At 42.4% G+C, this 18978-nt stretch overlaps 2 protein-coding genes across 3 annotated transcripts in view; one reads left to right on the top strand and one right to left on the bottom strand.

The window, feature by feature from the left end:
• The window catches only part of slc10a3 (solute carrier family 10 member 3), a 126664-nt gene that overhangs the window by 67681 nt on the left and 40005 nt on the right, over nt 1–18978 (top strand). The gene's annotated exons all lie outside the window — the stretch shown is intronic.
• Nucleotides 12909–18978, bottom strand: part of chst6 (carbohydrate sulfotransferase 6) — a 72823-nt gene continuing 66753 nt past the window's right edge. For both annotated transcript variants that reach the window (XM_073070263.1, XM_073070262.1), the window contains exon 2: nt 12909–18452. In XM_073070263.1, the coding sequence (XP_072926364.1) occupies nt 17236–18423 (1188 nt within the window). In that variant the 5' untranslated portion in view covers nt 18424–18452 and the 3' untranslated portion in view covers nt 12909–17235. The remainder of the gene's footprint in view (nt 18453–18978) is intronic.

The raw sequence follows: 18978 nt of genomic DNA on the forward strand, positions 1-18978 counted from the left end.
CTTGGAACTAATCAGGTGCCAATCAATATTAGGGAAGTTAAAGTCACCCATGATAACAACCCTGTTATTTTGCACCTTTCTAAAATCTGCCTCCCAATCTGCTCCTCGGTATCTCTGCTGCTACCAGGGGGCCTATAGAATACCCCCAGTAGAGTAACTGCTCCCTTCCTTTTCTTGACTTCCACCCATACTGACTCAAAAGAGGGTCCTGCTACATTACCCACCCTTTCTGTAGCTGTAATAGTATCCCTGACCAGTAATGCCATCCCTCCTCCCCTTCCCCCCCATCCCTTTTAAAGCACTGAAATCCAGGAATATTGAGAATCCATTCCTGCCCCGGTGCCAGCCAAGTCTCCGTAATGGCCACTACATTATAATTCCATGTATGTATCCAAACTCTCAGTTCATCACCTTTGTTCCTGATGCTTCTTGCATTGAAGTACACACACTTTAGCCCTTCTACCTTACTACCTTTACACCCTTTATTCTGCTTCTCTTTCCTCAAAGCCTCTATATATGTTAGATCTGGATTTACTCCATGCACTTCTTTCACAGCTCTATCGCTCCAGGTCCCATCCCCCTGACAAATTAGTTTAACCCCTCCTGAACCATGCTAGCAAACCTACCAGCAAGGATATTGCTCCCCCTCAAGTTCAGGTGCAACCCATCCAATCTGTACAGGTCCCACCTTCCCCAGAAGAGATTCCAATGATCCAAAAATCTAAAACCCTGCCCCTTGCACCAACTCCTCAGCCATGCATTCAACTGCCATCTCCTCCAATTCTTACCATCACTATCACGTAGCACTGGCAGCAATTCTGAGAACGCCACCCTTGAGGTCCTGTTCTTCAGCCTTCTGCCTAGTTCCCGAAACTCACACTTCAGGACCTCATCCTTCTTCCTGCCTATGTCATTGGTCCCAACATGTATCACGACTTCTGGTTGCTTTCCCTCTTGTGCCAAGATGTCGTGCACCCGGTCAGAGACATCCCGGACCCTGGCACCCAGGAGGCAACAAAACATGCGGGTGTCCTTCTCACGTCCACAAAATCTCTTGTCTGCTCCCCTGATTATAGAGTGTCCAATGACGATAGCTCTCCTCTTCTCTGTCCCATCCTTCTGCACCACAGGGTCAGACTCAGTGCCAGAGGCCCTGCCACCGTGGCTCACACCTGGTCAGTCATCCCTGCCAACAGTATCCAGGACGGTAAACTTATTATTCAGCGGAATGGCTACAGGGGTGCTCTGCACTACCTGTCTACTCTCCTTTGCTTCCCCCCCCCCCAGACTGTCACCCAACGACCTGCTTCCGGCAGCCTAGGTGTGACTACCTCCCTGTAGCTCTCATCTATGACTGCCTCATTTTCCCTTATGAGTCGAAGGTCATCCAGCTGCTGCTCCAGACTCCTCACACGGTCTTCCAGATCACCCAGCCGCAAGCACTTCTGGCAGATGTGACTTTGCGGGAGAGGGGAGCTCCCCCAAGACTGCCACATCTCACAGGAGAGGCATATCACCGTCTCAGGAGGCATTGTAAAGAGTAACTGGGAACAAACTTGTCCTCCGTCTTGTCTTGTCGAAGCCTTTCGAGTCAAAGCCTCAATGCTCCACTCCTTCACTGGCCGCTCCGCTTGAGCTACCCTTCTATTTATTTGTTTGAGCTTTTCAAACTGCTTGGTCACCTGACCTTGATTGCCCAATCAGCTGCTTTCTGCTGAGTCTGAGCTATTCAAATCTTGATTGACTTGATTGCACAGTCCAACTGCCAAAACTGCCAGAATCTCTCGAGTCAAAGCCTCAGAGCTCCACTCCTTCACTGGCCCACTCACTCACTGGCCGCTTTATACTATTTTGTATAGGAATTGAAATTGCAAATTTTCTATATCAAAACTTTAAAATAAAAAATTCTACTGTTGCAAAAAAAGACTTTATGGAATTGCTAGTCACTCAACACATGTTCTTCATTTGGTTCAGGGGGAATATTTCAGTCAAAAATTTTTCCAGCATACTTGCTTTGTGCACTGTAGGGTGTGTTATAAATAAATCAGGTTTCACCTTTAAGAATCATTGTAACACAACCCAGACAGAGGAATCTAACCTAAGACACATTCTATATAGATGAACAATATCAGTATGAGAATGACTTGATGGTTCGACTGACACAATTAAATATCAGTGACATGAGAACTATAAAAGGAGTATGTGACAACGTATTGCTGTTTGATCATATCTTCCAAAATATCTTCTTCCGTAAAAAAAAAGATATAAATATTTAGAAACTATACATGTTCTTGTGAAGGAAAGACATACAAAACAAATAAATAAATACTACTTTTGAAAAGAATGCATGTGCATACATATTAAAGGTTAATAAGGTATTAAACATATTTAACAGCAACGTAACTCAATGCAGTACTTTTTAAAAGTGATTCAATATTGCCAATGTTATGCATTTGCAAAAACAATGTTCTTTCAATTCTAATTTTCTGTGTCAAAGCAATCAGAACTATTTTGTAAAATGATACGTGCGCCCCCAGCATTTTCTCTCAGCTACTGTTATGTATCGTGTTGACACACAGATCTTATCTTGTTACACCTTTTGGATTGCAATTAGACAATTTAGAAGTAAAGGACAGTATAACATTTATAATTCAATGGATATGATCTCCGGGCAAAATAATCAGACAATTGAGGTGTTTCCTATCTACCATGAACCCTCTTGCAAATAAACATTTCTAGATCTTTATAACTTAGAAATTGCCCTTCACGGTTCAGAAATTTAAAGATGAATTTATAAGAATTTATCACATGGGTGGTGTGAGATAAAATCTGGAATTCTTTGACCAGAAAGTTTTGAAGGCTGGTTTACTGGTGGCATTTCAGGGAAGGTAGATTGTTGAAGTTCAAGGAATTAAGGACTTTGGTGAACTGGCACAGAGGTAGTTGAAGGCTGGGCAGATCAGCCATGAATCATATGGAATGGTGAGACTGGCTTGAGTGAGCAGGTAGCCTACCCTCACTCCTGTTTTCTTGTGTTCTCTACCTGTCAGGTGTAGAGAACAGTTTGTGCAAGCCACTGCCTGATTGACTTGTGGTCAAAGGTATTCTTCTGCATCAGGTTTCTGCAAAGGAATGGGGGCTACAGCACGATCCAACTGAATGAACCATTCAACAGCAACGTAACTAGCAGGAACTGAAGGAACCTAGTGACGTGATGTTTGGGCACACTGGGTATATTTTTCTCCCTCTCTGTGGGAGATTTGTATATTTCATTTCGATACACAGATACAAGGTCCCCAAATAATTGAAATGCAGCTTCCATGTGAGTTTTTGTGTGTGTGGCCCAGTGTAGAAGTCTAAGGTATGAGCCTTTGGCAAGGAAGCAAAGGTGAAAAGCAGTAAGAAGAACAGGTAATGTTGTTTATAGTAATTAACTAAAATTATACCAAATTACAACTAATTAATTAAAGTAGGGATGCAAGAGAGGCGATATGTTGTAGCTGCACGGTGTGGGAGCTGGTGAACCCCAATGTGGTTCCTGGCGACCACTTCAACATCAAGTGTTGGTTGCTTGAGGAACTTAACCTCCAAGTCGCTGACCTGGAATCTGAGCTTCGAGCACTGTGATTCATTGGGGGGGGGGGAGGGGGGGAGAATTACCTGGATACTGTGTTTCAGGAGGCAGTCACACCCATTAGATTAACTACTTCAAATTTGATCTCTGGCCAGGGACAAGAGGGTGAGGCAGTTAAGGGCGACCAAAGAGGTAGTGCTGGAGGAGCCTCAGCCCTTGAACTTACCAAACAGGTTTGGGAGTGTGGCTCCCTGTATGGGTGAGAGTGGGGTCAATAGGAAGTATGACCAACCAAACCACAGCACTGTGATTCAGGGAACCAATCAAAAGGTGGCGGAGGAGAAGAGAAATTAAGTTGTAATTGGGGATATTATAGTCAAGTAAACAGACAAAATTCTCTGTGGCAAGGATCAAGAGTCCTGAAGTTCTGTGTTGTCTGCCTGGTGCCTGTCTCATTTGACCTGCAGAAGAATTTGAAGTGGGAGGGGATAGATTAAGTTATCATAATCCATTTGGGTACTAATGAAGTAGGAGGAACAAGGAAAGAGGTTCTGTTCATGAAATTTGAGCAGGTACGGGCTAAATTAAAATGCAGACCAAAAAAGTAATAATTCCTGGATATTGAGTTAACAAGATCAGATAATAATATATAGCTAATGATCTGGCATGAGTTTGAATTTGTTGGACATTGGCACCAGTGTTGGGGAAGGATAGAGCTGTTCCAATGGGACTGGCTCCACCTGAGCCATGCTGGGGCTAGAATTCTGGCAAGGTATGGATAAAGTAAGGGGACAAAGGAGTGCAGGAGAGGTTACTGAATTCTCCAGAATAAAGAATAAGAAATAATTTAGAAAGTGATAAGACAGCTTGGAGACAAGATTGAAAAGAAGGGTGGGGAACGGCACAGTTAGAAATTGGCCGTTCCCTGTCTGATGGCAAAGTAACACAAGAAATTCAGCACCACCAGCAAAATAAATGGAAAAACAAAAGGAAGAGAAGTGAAATAGATAGATACATCCCAGCCATGGACCTCTGGTGAGGTCTGGTGCAGCTTGGCTCTGAGATCCCCCGTGCAGCAGAATCTCTACGTCCAGTTCCAAAAGCCCAAAAAGGAAATGTCTCTTCTGCACCCATTGTGAAAATCCCATCTCCTGCACGCAGTGTCTACTGCATCTTGCAGGAAACTGGAAACTGGGAGCAGTATAGCACAAACTGCTCTCCATCTCTGGGAGCAATTGAATGCCAAGTATTTCAGAACGGTCTGTGAACCAATCAACACTACTTCACTATTCTGCTCTCTTAAATATTCAGTTAAGAGAGCTGCTAATCAGGACATTGGGGTAGTCATAGAGTCTTGGAAAAGTACAGCACAGAAACAGGCCATTTGGCCCATCTAGTCCATTTGAAAACCATTTAAACTGCCTTCCCAAACAACCGCACCAGGACCATAGCCCAGTATACCCCTACCATCCATGTACCTATCCAAACCTCTTAAACATCGAAATCGAGCTTGCATGCAGTACGTGTGCTGGCAGCTCATTCCACACTCTCACAACTGTCTGAGTGAAGAAGTTTCCCCTCATGTTCCTTTTAAACCTTTCACCCTTAACCTATGACCTCTGGTTGTGGTCCCACCCAACCTCAATGGAAAAAGCCTGCTTGCATTTACCCTATCTATACCCCTCATAATTTTGTATACCTCTATCTATTCTACTCTTAATCTTCTACATTCTAAGGAATACAGACCTAAGCCTCCAGACCCGGCAACATCCTTGTAAATTTTCCCTGTATTCTTTCAGCTTGTTTACATCTTTCCTGTAGGTAGGTGACCAAAACTGCACACAATACTCCAAATTAGGCCTCACCAACGTCTTCTACAGCTACAACATAACATCCTATCTCCTGTACTCAATACATTGATTTATGAAGGCTGATGTACAAAACGTTTTCTTTATGACCCTATCTTAGTGCAACACTACTTTCAACAAATTATGGATCCGTATTCCCAGATCCCTTTGTTCTATCACACTCCTCAGTGCCCTATTGTTTACTGTGTAAGACCTACCCTGGTTGGTCCTACTGAAGTGCAAAACCTCACATCTGTCTGCATTAAATTCCATCTGCCATTTTTCAGCCCATTTTTCCAGCTGGTGCAGATCCCTTTGCAAGCCATGATAACCTTCCTTGTTGGCCACTATACCCCCAGTCTTGGTGTCATCCACAAAATTGCTGATCCGGCTAACCACATTAACATCCAGATCATTGATATTGATGACAAACAACAATGGACCCAGCACAGATCCCTGCGGCACATCACTAGTCACAGGCCTCCAGTCAGAGAGGCAACCATCTATTACTCCTCTCTGGCTTCTCCCACATAGGCAATGTGTAATCCAATTTACTACCTCCATCTTGAATGCTGAGCAACTTAACCTCCTTGATCAACCTCTCATGCAGGACCTTGTCAAATGCCTTGCTAAAGTTCATGTGAACAACATCTATTGTCTATTGTCTATTGCCTTCATCCATTTCCTGGTAACTTCCTTGAAAAACTCAGTAAGACTGGTTAAACATGATCTACCATGCCTGAAGCCATGCTAACTATCCTTAATCAGTCCATGTCTAACCAAATACTTCTATATCCCGTCCCTTAGAATATCTTCCAGTAACTTTCCCACAACTGATGTCAGGCTCACTGGTCTGTAATTTCCTGGTTTATGTTTAGAGCCTTTTTTGAACAACGGAGCAACATTAGCCCTCCTCCAATCCTATGGTAGCTTACCTGTCACTGAGAATGTTTAAGTATCTCTGCTAGGACCCTGGCCCTGAGGATTTATCCACCCTGATTTGTTGCAGGATAGCAAACACCTCCCCTTCTGTAATCTGTACAGGGTCCATGACCTCACTTCTACATTGCCTCACTTCTATAGACTCTGTGTCCATCTCCTGAGTAAATATAGATGCAAAAAGTTTATTTAAGATCTTCCCCCATCTGTTCTGGCTCCACACATGAATTACCGTTCTGCTCTTCCAAAGGACCACATGGCTTCATGCGTGGTAGATCATGTCTAACCAACCTTATAGAACGTTTCAGGGAAGTTACCACAAAAGCAATTCTCAGCAATTGTCTTGGAGCCAATTTTTCCATTTCACCATTGCCAGTTGCCCTGCTGTGTACTGACACTTGCACTGATCTCTCAGCTGAGGTAGAAGCTGGGGGCTGACACTTTGGGGCCTGGCAGCTTGCTGTTGGTCCTCTAACCCCTGTGGAGCACTTGCAGCCAGCTGTGTCTCTTGTTGCCGATGCATAACGAGAGTAACATTTGGAACGGAGGCGCCAACGCAGAGTCGGAAAATACTGCAGAGTTGTAGACTCAGCCAGCTCCAGCAAGAGCACTAGCCTCCTCGTCATCGAAGATATCTTCAAAAGCCGATCCCTCAAGATGGTGATATCCATCATGAAGGATGCCCGCCACTTGGTTCAAGCTCTATTCTCATTACTTCCATCAGGAAGTGGGTACAGGAGACTGAAGATGCACACTCAACATTTTAGGAACAAATGCTTCCTCTCCACCATCAAATTTCTGAACGATCCATGAAACCACGAGCACTACCTCCTAATTTTGCTCTCTTTTTACACTATTAATTTATTTTTATATATTTTATTGTAATTTGTAGTAATTCTAATGCATTGCACTGTACTGCTGCTGCAAAGCAACACGTTTCACAACATGGCTGCATCACCGTCTGGTATGGAGGGGACACTGCACAGAATCGAAACAAGCTGCAGAGAGTTGTAAACTTAGTCAGCTCCATCATGGGCACTAACCTCCATAGAATCCAAAACTTCTTTAAGGAGCAGTGCCATCCATCATAAAGGGCCCCCATCACCCTGGTCATGCCTTGTTCTCATCGCTACCATCAGCGAGGAGGAGAAGCCTGAAGACACACAATCGACAATTCAGGAACAGCTTCCTCTCCTCTGCCATTTGATTTCCAAATGGACATTGAACCCATGAACTACATTTTTATTTCTATTTTTGTGCTACTTTTTAAAATGTAGCTATTTAATACATATATACTTACTGTAATTTGCATGTTTCTCTATTACTATGTATTGCTTTGTACTGCTGCCGTAATTACAACAATCTCACAACATATGCCAGTGATATTAAACAGTGATATGCCAGTGATTCAGATTCTGATTCTGGACATATGTCAGTGATTATAAACCTGATTCCGATTCTGATGATTACCGCTGTGGATGTGACCTAACACCTCACCATGTACTCCTGCTGCAGCTGCTGGTTCACCTTTCTACTTGCAGTTTCTGAAAACATCGTGCAGTAGGTTAAAAGATCAGTCCAACATTGTAGATCGAAGATCCTGTACTGGGCTGTACTGTTCCGTGTTCTGATAGTAAATTGATAAATTGGTTTATTGTTGTCACACAAACCGAGGTACAGTGAAAAACGTGGTTTTGCACACCATTCATTCAGATCATTTCACTACAACGGTGCTTTGAGTGAGTACAAGGAAAAGCAATAACAGAATGCAGAATAAAGTCTCACAGTTATAGAAGAAGTGCAATGCAAACATACAATAAGGTACAAATCATAATGAGATAGATTGTAAGATCAAGAGACCACCTTATTGTACTAAGGGAAATAGTCAATAGTTTTATGATGGTGGAATCAAAGCTGTTCTTGAGCCTGGTGGTATGAGCTCTCGAGCTTTTGGATCTTTGGCCCAATGTGAGGGGTGAAAGGAGAGAATGTGTGCTGTGGGAGGGATCTTTGATGATGGTAGCTGCATTACCAAGGCAATAAGAAGTGTAAGCAGAGACCACAGAGAGGAAGCTGGTTTCTGTGATGTGCTGAGCCATGCTAACAACTCTCTGTGGTTCCTTGCAGTCTCATGTAAAGCATTGTCTTAGAAGGGCGTGGAGAATAATGCTTTTAGTCTAAAGAATAGTGAGGGTTAGAAATTCAGTACTTGAAAGGATAATGTGCAAAAACTTTCAAACTTGACTCCTGACTACCTAATGAGCCATAACTTGGAAGACCATTGGCAGAGAACTGATAACCCACATTATTCTAAGTAGTTCTGCTTGGCTGCTTTGACTACAAGACTGAATGATTTCTCCAGAGCTGTATACACCTATAGTTCTATGAATTCTTTCTCAGAGATTCAGACCGGATTCAGGTTCAGATACTGGAGTTATTTGAGGACATAATGAGTGCAGTGGATAGAAGGGAACAGATGGATGTCGTACACTTGGATTTCCAGAAGGCATTCGATAAGGTGCCACACAAGAGACTTATAAATAAGATACGGCTGCATAGAGTCGGAGGAAGTGTATTGGCATGGATAGTAGATTGGTTAACCAATAGAAGGCAGAGAGTTAGTATAAATTGGTGTTTCTCTGGTTGGCAGTTGGTGGTGAGTGGGGTACTGCAGGGGTTGGTGCTGGGCCTGCAGCTGTTTACCATTTACATTGATGATTTGGAAGAGGGGACTGAGTGTAGCAGAGCAAAATTTGCTGATGACACTAAACTGAGTGGAGAGTCTGCAGAGGCATATACAAACGTTTGTAGATAGGTTAAGTGAATGGGTCAAGGTCTGGCAGATGGAATACAATGTTGGTGAATGCAAGATCATCCACTTTGGAAAGAATAATAGAAGAGCAGATTATTATTTAAATGGTGAAAGATTGCAGCATGCTGTTGTGCAGAGGGACTTGGGAGTGTTTGTTCATGAATCACTAAAAGTTAGCTTGCAGGTATAACAGGTTATTAAGAAGGCAAACGGAATGTTGGCCTTCATTGTTAGAGGGATTGAATTCAAGAGCAGGAAGGTTATCCTGCAATTATACAGGGTACCGTTGAGGCCACACCTGGAGTACTGTGTGCAGTTCTGGACTCCATACTTGAGGAAGGCTTTGGAGGCAGTGCAGAGGAGGTTCACCAGGTTGATTCCAGGGATGAAGGGTTAACCTATGAGGAGAGATTGAGTTGCCTGGGACTATACTCTCTGGAATTCAGCAGAATGAGAGGGGATCTTATAGAAACATACAAAATTTTGAAAGGGATAAATATATAAGAAGGAAAGTTGTTTCTATTGGTAGGTGAGACTAGAACTAGGGGACATTGCCTCAAGATTCAGGGAAGAAGATTTAGGACGGAGATGAGGAGAAACTGCATTTCCCAGAGAGTGGTGAATCTGTGGAATTCTCTGCCCAGGGAAGCAGTTGAGGCTTCTTCACTAAATATATTTAAGATACAGTTAGATAGGCTTTTACATAGTAAGGGAATTAAGAGTTATAGAGAAAAGGCAGGTAGATGGAGCTGAGTTTACAGACAGATCAGCCATGATCTTATTGCATGGTGGGGCAGGCTCAACGGGCTGGATGGCCTACTCCTGCTCCTATTTCTTATGTCCTCATTTTTCATGTGTACATTGAAATGCACAGTGAAATGCACCAATTGTGTTAACAACCAATGCTCTCAGAGATATGCCCAAGACACCCCTCAAGTGTTGTCACACATTCTATTGCCAACATAGGCTGCCTTCCATGCTTGGCAGAACAAAACAGAACACAAGAAGCAGCAAAGCAACAACAGCAAAAGTAGACCCCATTGCTCCCTTCCAATCTCCCACCCATGTATATCCACACTCATCTAACACAGGGCAGGCCGCCTTCTTTTGCTTTCAGTCCCCAGTGGACCTGCAAAGATTTGCAGTCTTTGGCCATTAGGCCTCAACATCTGGACTTCCGATCGACCCTCGGTCTTCGATCTGGATTTTCCAATATATCAACCCAGGACTTGCCGATGATGACAAATGAGGACCCTGAACTTCAAGTCTCGAACTCCATAATTGTCGATGTTGGGACCTCCAGACACAGCATCATCCAATATCAAGATAGGCAACTTCCAGTGGCTTCACTGGCAACTTCCCTAGTGCACCTATGTGATCAATTATTCTAACCCATATGTCTTAGCAATGTGGAGGTATATCCATGCAGTCACAGGGAGAGCGTACAAACTCCTTATAGTCAGTAGTGCAATTGAACGTGTGTCACTGGTGCTGTACTAGCATTACGCAAACTGCTATGCCGCCCCCATAGACTGGTTAGCTTAACATCTGTATTATTTATTGAGACGTAGAGCTGAGTAACTCCTTCCAGCCCTTTGAGCCGCACTGCTACCAGCCCTCCAATTGTAGCCTAATCACAGGACAACTTACAATGATCACTTAACCTACCAACAGGTACATCTTTGGACAGTGGGAGGAAACCCACATGGGGAGAACGTTCAAACTCCTACAGGCAGCGGCAGGAATTGAACCTGGGTTGCCTGTACTGTAAAGCGTTGTGCTAACCACTACACTACCGTGCTGCGTAAGGAAGAAACCTGCATGGAAATGGATCCGTCAGGCAGACACAGCATGGACTCAGGAAGCACAAACAAGAGAAAATATGCAGATGCTGGAAATCTGAGCAACACACACAAAATGCTGGAGGATCTCAGCAGGCCAGGCAGCATCTATGGAAAAGAATAAACAGTCAACGTTTCAGGCTGAGATCCCTCGGCAGGACATTCTGAAGGGTCTCAGCTCATAATGTTGACTGTACTCTTTTCCATAAATGCTGCCTGGCCTAGTGGATTCAGGAAGGGCAAGTTCTATTCAGCAAACTTACCGGAGTTCTTTACGTATATAACAACTGCAGTGGATGTTGTATCTTTGAATTTCCAGAAGTCATTCAATAAGGTGCCGCATGAAAAATTGATCCATAAAATAAGGATGCATGGGGTTGGGGAAAAGGCAAAGGGTTGGGGTAAATGGTTGCTTCCTGTGGTAATTAGTGGTGAGTGAGGTACCATGGGGATCAGTGCTGGGCCTGGAACTGTTCATGATATACAGTACATTAGCAATCCGGAAGAGGGGACCAAGTATAGCATATCTAAGTTTGCTGATGACATTAAATTGAGCGGATAAGCAAATTGTGCGAAGGAAGCAGGCAGTCTGCAGAGAGATATAGACGGGGTAAGTGAGTGGACAACAATTTGGCATATGGAGTAAAACACTAGTCAATACGAGGTCATTCACTTTGAAAGGAAAAAATAGAAGATTGTATTATTATTTAAATGGTGAAAGATTGCACTATGGTGTTAAGCAGAGCAGCTTGGGAGTACTGGTAAAACAGGAATGGAAATGTAACTTTGGCCTTCATCGCTAAAGGATTCACTTTAAAAGCAGCGAGGTTATACTTCAACGGTACAAGATACTGGTGAGGCTGCACCTGGAGTACCGACGGCAGTTCTGGTCTACTTACTAGAGAAGATGTACTGGCTTTGGAGGTGGTGTGGACAACTTCTATTAAGTTGATTCTGGAGAAGGGGATGCTGAGGTACCTGGGACCTACACTCATTGGAATTCAGAAGAATGAGAGGGAATCTTGTAGAAATACATAAAATTATGAAAGAGGTGGATAAGATAGAGGCAGGAAAGTCATTTTCACTGATAGCCTCACGATTTGGAGAAGTAGATTTAGGATGGGGATGAGGAGGAACTGTTTTTCCCAAAGAATGAGGGATCTGTGGAATTCTCTGTCCAAGGAAACCATAGAACTACCTCATTAAATATATTTAAGACAGCATTAGATTTTTTTTTGCAGAGTAAGACAATTATTGTTTTCTTTATCTTTCATGTTTCTCTGTGCTGCGTTAGATCTAGAGTAACAATTCCCTCATTTTCATTTACACTTGCACTCAGGAAATGGCATTAAACAATCTTGAGTGGAGCTGTGTCCATAGCCAGATTAGTTATGGTGGAGCAGGCACATTGGGCCAGATAGCCTACTCTTGCTCCTTTTTCTTATGTTCTTGTGTTTTCACCAAGGAAACTTGAGCTGCATGCAGTGGGGAAAACACCAAACATTATGTGTCGTATTTATTTTGTTCAGAATACAAATTGATCAACTTGATTATAGAGCTATAGAGTCAGAGCCCACAGCACAGAAACAGCCCCAGCCAAAGGATTAATATGCCCAGTGCCATCGACCTGCAACCAAACCATAGCCCTCCATATCCTTCCCACCTATGTACCATGTACCTATCCATGTACCTATTCAATTTCTCTTAAATGTTGAAATTGAACTCAAATCCACCACTTCTGCTGGCAGTTCATCCCTTCCTCTCACCACCCTCTGAGTGAAGAGGTTCCCCTTCACGTAGCCCTTAAACATTTCTCCTTTCACCCTTAACCCATGACTTCTTGTGACCTAAAAGAACAGATTTGAGGATCCAATAAGTGAAACAGGAGACATAGATTTAAAAATGGGTATGTCAGGTATTTATTTAAAAATGAACAGTGAAACACTAAGTCGGTGTCTATCTTAGCAAGTATTCATCTAAGCAACTCAAAACCACTACACTGTATATTCAGTTACCCTTTAAATGAATGAATACTCTGCTAAACCTCCCTGATTCATAAAAACACAAGACGTAAGCCTGCTATGAACAGATACCTAACTAGAAAAACACGGGGGGAGTGGGGGTGGAGAGCACGACTACGTCTGCAGTGCTCTTTTGCAGTGGTTCTTCGGTGCTGGTCACAACGCTCAGCCTGAAGTGGGCCCCATGGATGGCAGGAAAGAAGGAGGGTGTACCCTCCGCATGTGCTACCTTTTATACCCCCAGGGTGCCCGGAACCGGAAATGGGCACCATGGCACATGAACTAACCAATGGGTAAAGAGCATCACTGACTTTAAATGAACCAATCAGCATAATGGAATTGGCTTTCGACCAAAATAAGCCACACCCTCTATAGGAGAACTTAGAAGTTCTAGTTTCACCCAACTTCAATACAAAAAGCCTGATTGCACTTACCCTAATCTATGCCCCCTCATAACTTTGTATACGTCTATCAAATATCCCCTCATTCTTCAATGCTCCAGAGAATGAAGTCAAGCCCTGGCAGCATCCTTATACATTTACTCTGCACTCTTTCAATCTCATTGACCTACTCCTGTAGGTAGGTGACCAAAACGGAAACCAATACTCCAAATTAGTCTTCACCAATGTCTTATCCAACTTCAGCAAAACATCTCACCTCCTGTATTCAGTACTATGATTCATGAATGCCAGTGTGCCAAAAGCTTTCTTTACGACCATATCTACTTGTGACTCCACTTTCAAAGGATTATGGACCTGTATTGCCATACCTCTCTGTTCTACCACACTCTTCAGGGCCTTTCTGCTCACCACACAAGTTCTACAGTGAGTTTCCCCCAACCAAAGTGCAACACCTCACGTTTGTCTACTTTAATTTCCATCTGCCATTTTTCAGTCCATTTTTCCAGCTGGTCCGGATTCTGCTGCAAACCTCCTCTCTGTCCACTACACCCCTAGTCTTGGTGTCATCCACGAATCTGCTGATCCAGTTTACTACATGACCATCCAGACTGTTGATACAGATGGCGCACAACAATGGACCCAGCACTGAACCCCGCAGTGCTCCACTAGTCAAAGGCCTCCAGTCAGAGAGGCAATCGTCTACTACCACTCTCTGGTTTCTCCCACAAAGGCAATATCCAATCCAATTCACTACCTCATCTTCAGTGCGTCAGCCAACTTTTGAATCTTATATAAGTGAACTCTGGGTTTCTGTTCTTTGCATCCTCTTCTTTGTGGCTGTGTTCACTCAGTATTTCTAGCTTATCTCACACTGGTGTCTATATATACCTGTATTCCTCTACTTCTCCATAATCAAAACTTCAAAACTGTCTTGATAATCTGAAGCTATAAATTATCACAGCTAGCTACTTCTTTTCGTTTTGACTTTTCTTGAGATCCTCTCCTAACCATAGTTGTGTCCTTTTCTGTAAATCTTTCACCATTAAGTGGGATCTAACTCTGAGAAGCGTTTAGGATATAAATTGCTGCCTTTATTATTTTCAGGTATCCCAGTGTCCTTTCAGAAGTTTAACTGGTTTTGTGAGTGCAGTCTGCAGAAGATCTAGAGGCAGTGGTCATAGAATTCACCCTGCAGTTGAGAGGGAGAAGCTAAAATCAGATGTAACAGTATTATAGTGGAGTAAAGAGAACTACAGAGGATTGGGAAGCTTTTAAAAACCAACAGAAGGCAACTAAAAAAGGGATAAGGAAGAAGAAGATGAAATATGTAGGTAGGATGGCTAATAATCTAGAATAGGAAAGCAAATGTTTTTCATATACATGAAGAGTAAAAGAGAGGCAAGAGCGGATATTGGATCATTGGAAAATGACGCCTGAGAGATAGTAATGGTGGACAAAGAGATGCTGGACGAACTCAACCAGTATTTTGTGTCACTTTTCACTGTGGAAGATGCCAAAAGTATACCAGAGTCAGTATTACAAAGGTGAAGGTGCTTGGGAAGCCTGGAAAGCTTAAGGTAGATAAGTCACCTGGACTAGATGGACTACACCCCAGGGTTCTGAATGAGGTAAATAAGGAGATTCTGAGGGAATTAATAATGATCTTTCAAGAATTTCTACCTTCTGAGGACTGGAAATTTGCAAATGTCATTCCACTCTTTAAGAAGGGAGGGAGACACAAACAGGAGTTATAGGCCAGTTAGCCTAACCTCAGTGGTTGGGAAGATGTTGGGGTCCATTACTAAGTCCATTTCAGGGTACTTTGGAGCACATGATAAAATAGGCCGAAGTCAGCTTGGTTTCCAGGGGACATATTGCCCAACAGATCTGTTGGAATTGTTTGAGGAAATAAAAGGCAGGAGAAGCAATGGAGAGCTAGTGTATGTTAAACAGAAGAGATTCTGCAGATGCTAGAAATCCAAAACAACACACATAAAATGCTGGAGGAACTCAGCAGGACAGGCAGCATGAATAGAAATGAACAAACAGTGAATACTTTGTGCTGAGATCCTTTTCCAGGACTGGAAAGGAAAGGGTAAGATGTCAGAATAATAAGGTGAGGGGAGAGGAAGGAGGATAGCTAGAAGGTGATAGGTGAAGCCAGGCAGGTGGAAAGGTAAAGGGCTGGAGATGAAGGAATCTGATAGAGAGGAGTAGATCACAGGAGAAAGGGAAGGTGAAGGTATACCAGGGAAAGGTGTTAGAGGGGTGAGAAGAAGTAAGAGGCCTGAGTGGGTTTAGAAGAAGAGGGAAGGGGGAGAGAAATCAATATTCATGCCATCATGTTGGAGGCTACCCAGATGGAATACAAGGAGTTGCTCCTTCTCCTTCACTCTGAGGGTGGCCTCATCATGGCATAAGAGGAGGCTGTGGACCGAGATGTCAGATTGGGAATGTGAATTGAAATTAAAATGGTTACATTTTAGGTGGAGGGAGTGCGGAGGTGCTCAACGAGTGGATATTGCTTACTTAGATATTCAGAAGGCCTAGGATCAGAGGGCACAGCCTCAGAATACAAGGATGTCCCTTTAGAACAGAAATGAGAAGCAATTTCTTTAGCCAGAGTTTAGCCAAAGGGTGGTGAATTGCCACAGACGGCCGTGGAGGCCAAGTCATTGGGTATATTTAAAGTGAAAGTTGATAGGCTCTTGATTAGTAAGGGTGTCAAAGGTTACAGGCAGAGGGAAGAACGAGGTTGAAAGGGAAGATAATCAGCCATGACAGAAAGGTGTAGGTTCAAGGGCCAAATGGCTGTAATTATACTTCTACATCTATGGTCCTATGCTGTAAGAGCATTTGTTGCAGTGAAAAAGTATGAAGGCAAACTGCATTATGAGATTTCCTTTTTAACATGAAGTAATTCACAATATTGCGCAAAGAAAAAGGAGTTTTCCTTTGGATTGGCCAAGCTGTGCTGATGACATAGTGTGTTCTACTGGCACCGGGCACCCAAAGTGGAAATGTTTCTTCATGTCTGGATCATGGTGCTTCACTCCCATTAAGAAGCAAAACAAAATATTGAATTATATATTCTTTCTCTCTTTGAACCTGTAGAACCAAAGGTTTCTAAGAACTTGGCAAATACTGTATCTTATTTTCAAGGTAAAAGCCAGTATAACTGTAAACTTTAAATTCAACTCTGCAATTAAAAGAATAAGCTTTTCTGGTTGCACATGTATAATGGGAATCTATTAATGCACTTTTATGCCTGTTTTAAGGTTAGAACACCCTCGCATATGTGCCAGTAATTTTCAATAATGAAGTCCAGTCGAAAATTCAGTGACATAAAATCAGAAGTATTCAGGCAGTGTAAAATAAATGAGACTTCTTATGGCTTCACATCAAAGTTAAAATCAGACTTTGAAAAAGACAAATTATCTTAATTAATCTGAAGAAATAATAATATTAAATAGACTTTAATGGATATATAATCCTCCCAAAAATGAATTACCCTACTGAAAAATAATTTGCAAAGCATATCATGAATTATTACCTTCCACTTGTTTACCTTACAACTACAGTACTACACCTAAGCTCTTCTTTAAATCATCTCGAAGGTTAAACATAGAAATACTTCCTGCCCTACTTTCAAAGCCAGTTACAATTTTTGAATGTATTTGTCCAAAATTATTCATGTAAGGAATTCTGTATTCCATACAAATTTCAGAAGGTTAAAATCAGAAGTAACAGATAAATACAAATTGATAAAAATATATTGGATGCCTTAAAGTTGGTCTTGACTACCTGGCATCCTCATCAGAATTCAACCAGGTGAACTGATATTTTCTCTGTGGAAGCAGAAGGTCCCGGGATAAGAGTTTCTGTTCATACTCTGAATGAACCTGTACATATCCAAGCATGTCCATAGCTCTCCCACAGATTTTCTGTACTTTTGAAACTTTTTCATATGGCATTGCAGTCCTCCATGCCTCTGATATGCTTCTGGCATTTCTAGATGTTATTTTGAAAGCAGCTCCAGTTCCTTCCCCATGTGTGATATTATATACCCAAGACTCAAGTTTTGGAGTCAGATTTAAACCAGTGAATTTATACATTGCTGATATCTCCTTAAGTGGATCTCTTACTACGTCTTCATACCGTACCATCATATAGCGTTGTTTTAGGAATTCAGGAGTATTTTCATTTGCAAGCTCATGAATCAGTATGTGACTTTTACAAATCTCTTTCATGACATCATAGTTTGAAGCCTCTGCTTTTTCCTTTGCTAACTGTTTACCGGCAGTGTCTAGAATAATACCATTGTCTCGTACCAGAGCATAAAGTGACTTTTCACGAGATTTAAGGACAGCTCTTGGGTCTCTAACAAGATGGATGATTTTGAGGTTCAGCTGGGGGTCTGTGAAGAGAGGGAAGAGTGACTTTAATTCAAAGAATCTCACTTCTTTGATGACAACATGACTGTAGGTTTTACAGGCATCTTCCATTTTGAAAAAATTGGTCCTGTTGCAGTGTTTCTTACAGATTAAATCATTGCTGAGGTCAGTTCTTGCATAGCGGTTACACATCGGTGGTGAGCAGAGGGCTCGGCTGACTTCCCACTGGAATAAGTGAGATACAAGTCTGTCTTCAGACATGTATGAATCAAATGCTGACATGTCACACAAAAATACGGATCGTATGAGATCCCTAACAGCCATTTTCAAGACCTTTGCACTGTTGTGATTCATTTGTACCCACACATGCCAGGCAGGCTCCATTAAATAAAAGACATCAGGATGTTGACTAAACACTTGTCCTACAAAGGAGGAGCCTGATCTCCAGGAAGAAAGAATGAGGATGTGAACTTTGTTTTTCTGTTCACTCGATGGATATACAGTCACGCTTTGTTTGGAATACAAGAAGAAAAGAGCCAGAACCTGAATTGCCATAAGTGCGATAATGCTGGTAGAAAAGCAAGTCAACCTCATCGTGGCAATGGTTGCAATTCAGTATCAATCTGTAAGATAAAACAGACAGGTTACAACTTATCTCAAAGCCATTCAGTTATTAATCAAAGATGTGCTAAAACTGAAAGGGAATTGCAAGACAGCAGAGGAAAGAGCCATATTCAGACTCAATTTTCCTTGGTTTAGACATTTGAAGTTATATAAAGTTCTTATTATTTTGGGATGAACACTTGTAATTTCCTTATTGCAACTGAAAACCAAGGCCGCTCAAGGGAATATCATTAGTAAAATTATCTTCACAAGCAAGGTATTTCCTGTAGTGAAAGACATCACATATAAGGTGTCTTGTTGATAAGCTCGTGGCCCAGATCCTTCCTGGATCAGGTTCTAAAGGAAGCATGCATGTTTTGTTTTCCTTCAACAGCTAGCAGCTAACCAGATTGACAACTTGGCTCAGTCCAAAGCCGGAAGCAACAAATGTAACCAGCCAAGGAACAGGTAAGCTTTCTAACTGAAAACAAAAATTGCTGATGTTGTAAACCTGCAACAAAAGAAAATAGTTTTACAGTATACATT

Source organism: Hemitrygon akajei, chromosome 17 (assembly GCF_048418815.1).
Source record: "Hemitrygon akajei chromosome 17, sHemAka1.3, whole genome shotgun sequence".
NCBI classification, from domain to species: domain Eukaryota; kingdom Metazoa; phylum Chordata; class Chondrichthyes; order Myliobatiformes; family Dasyatidae; genus Hemitrygon; species Hemitrygon akajei.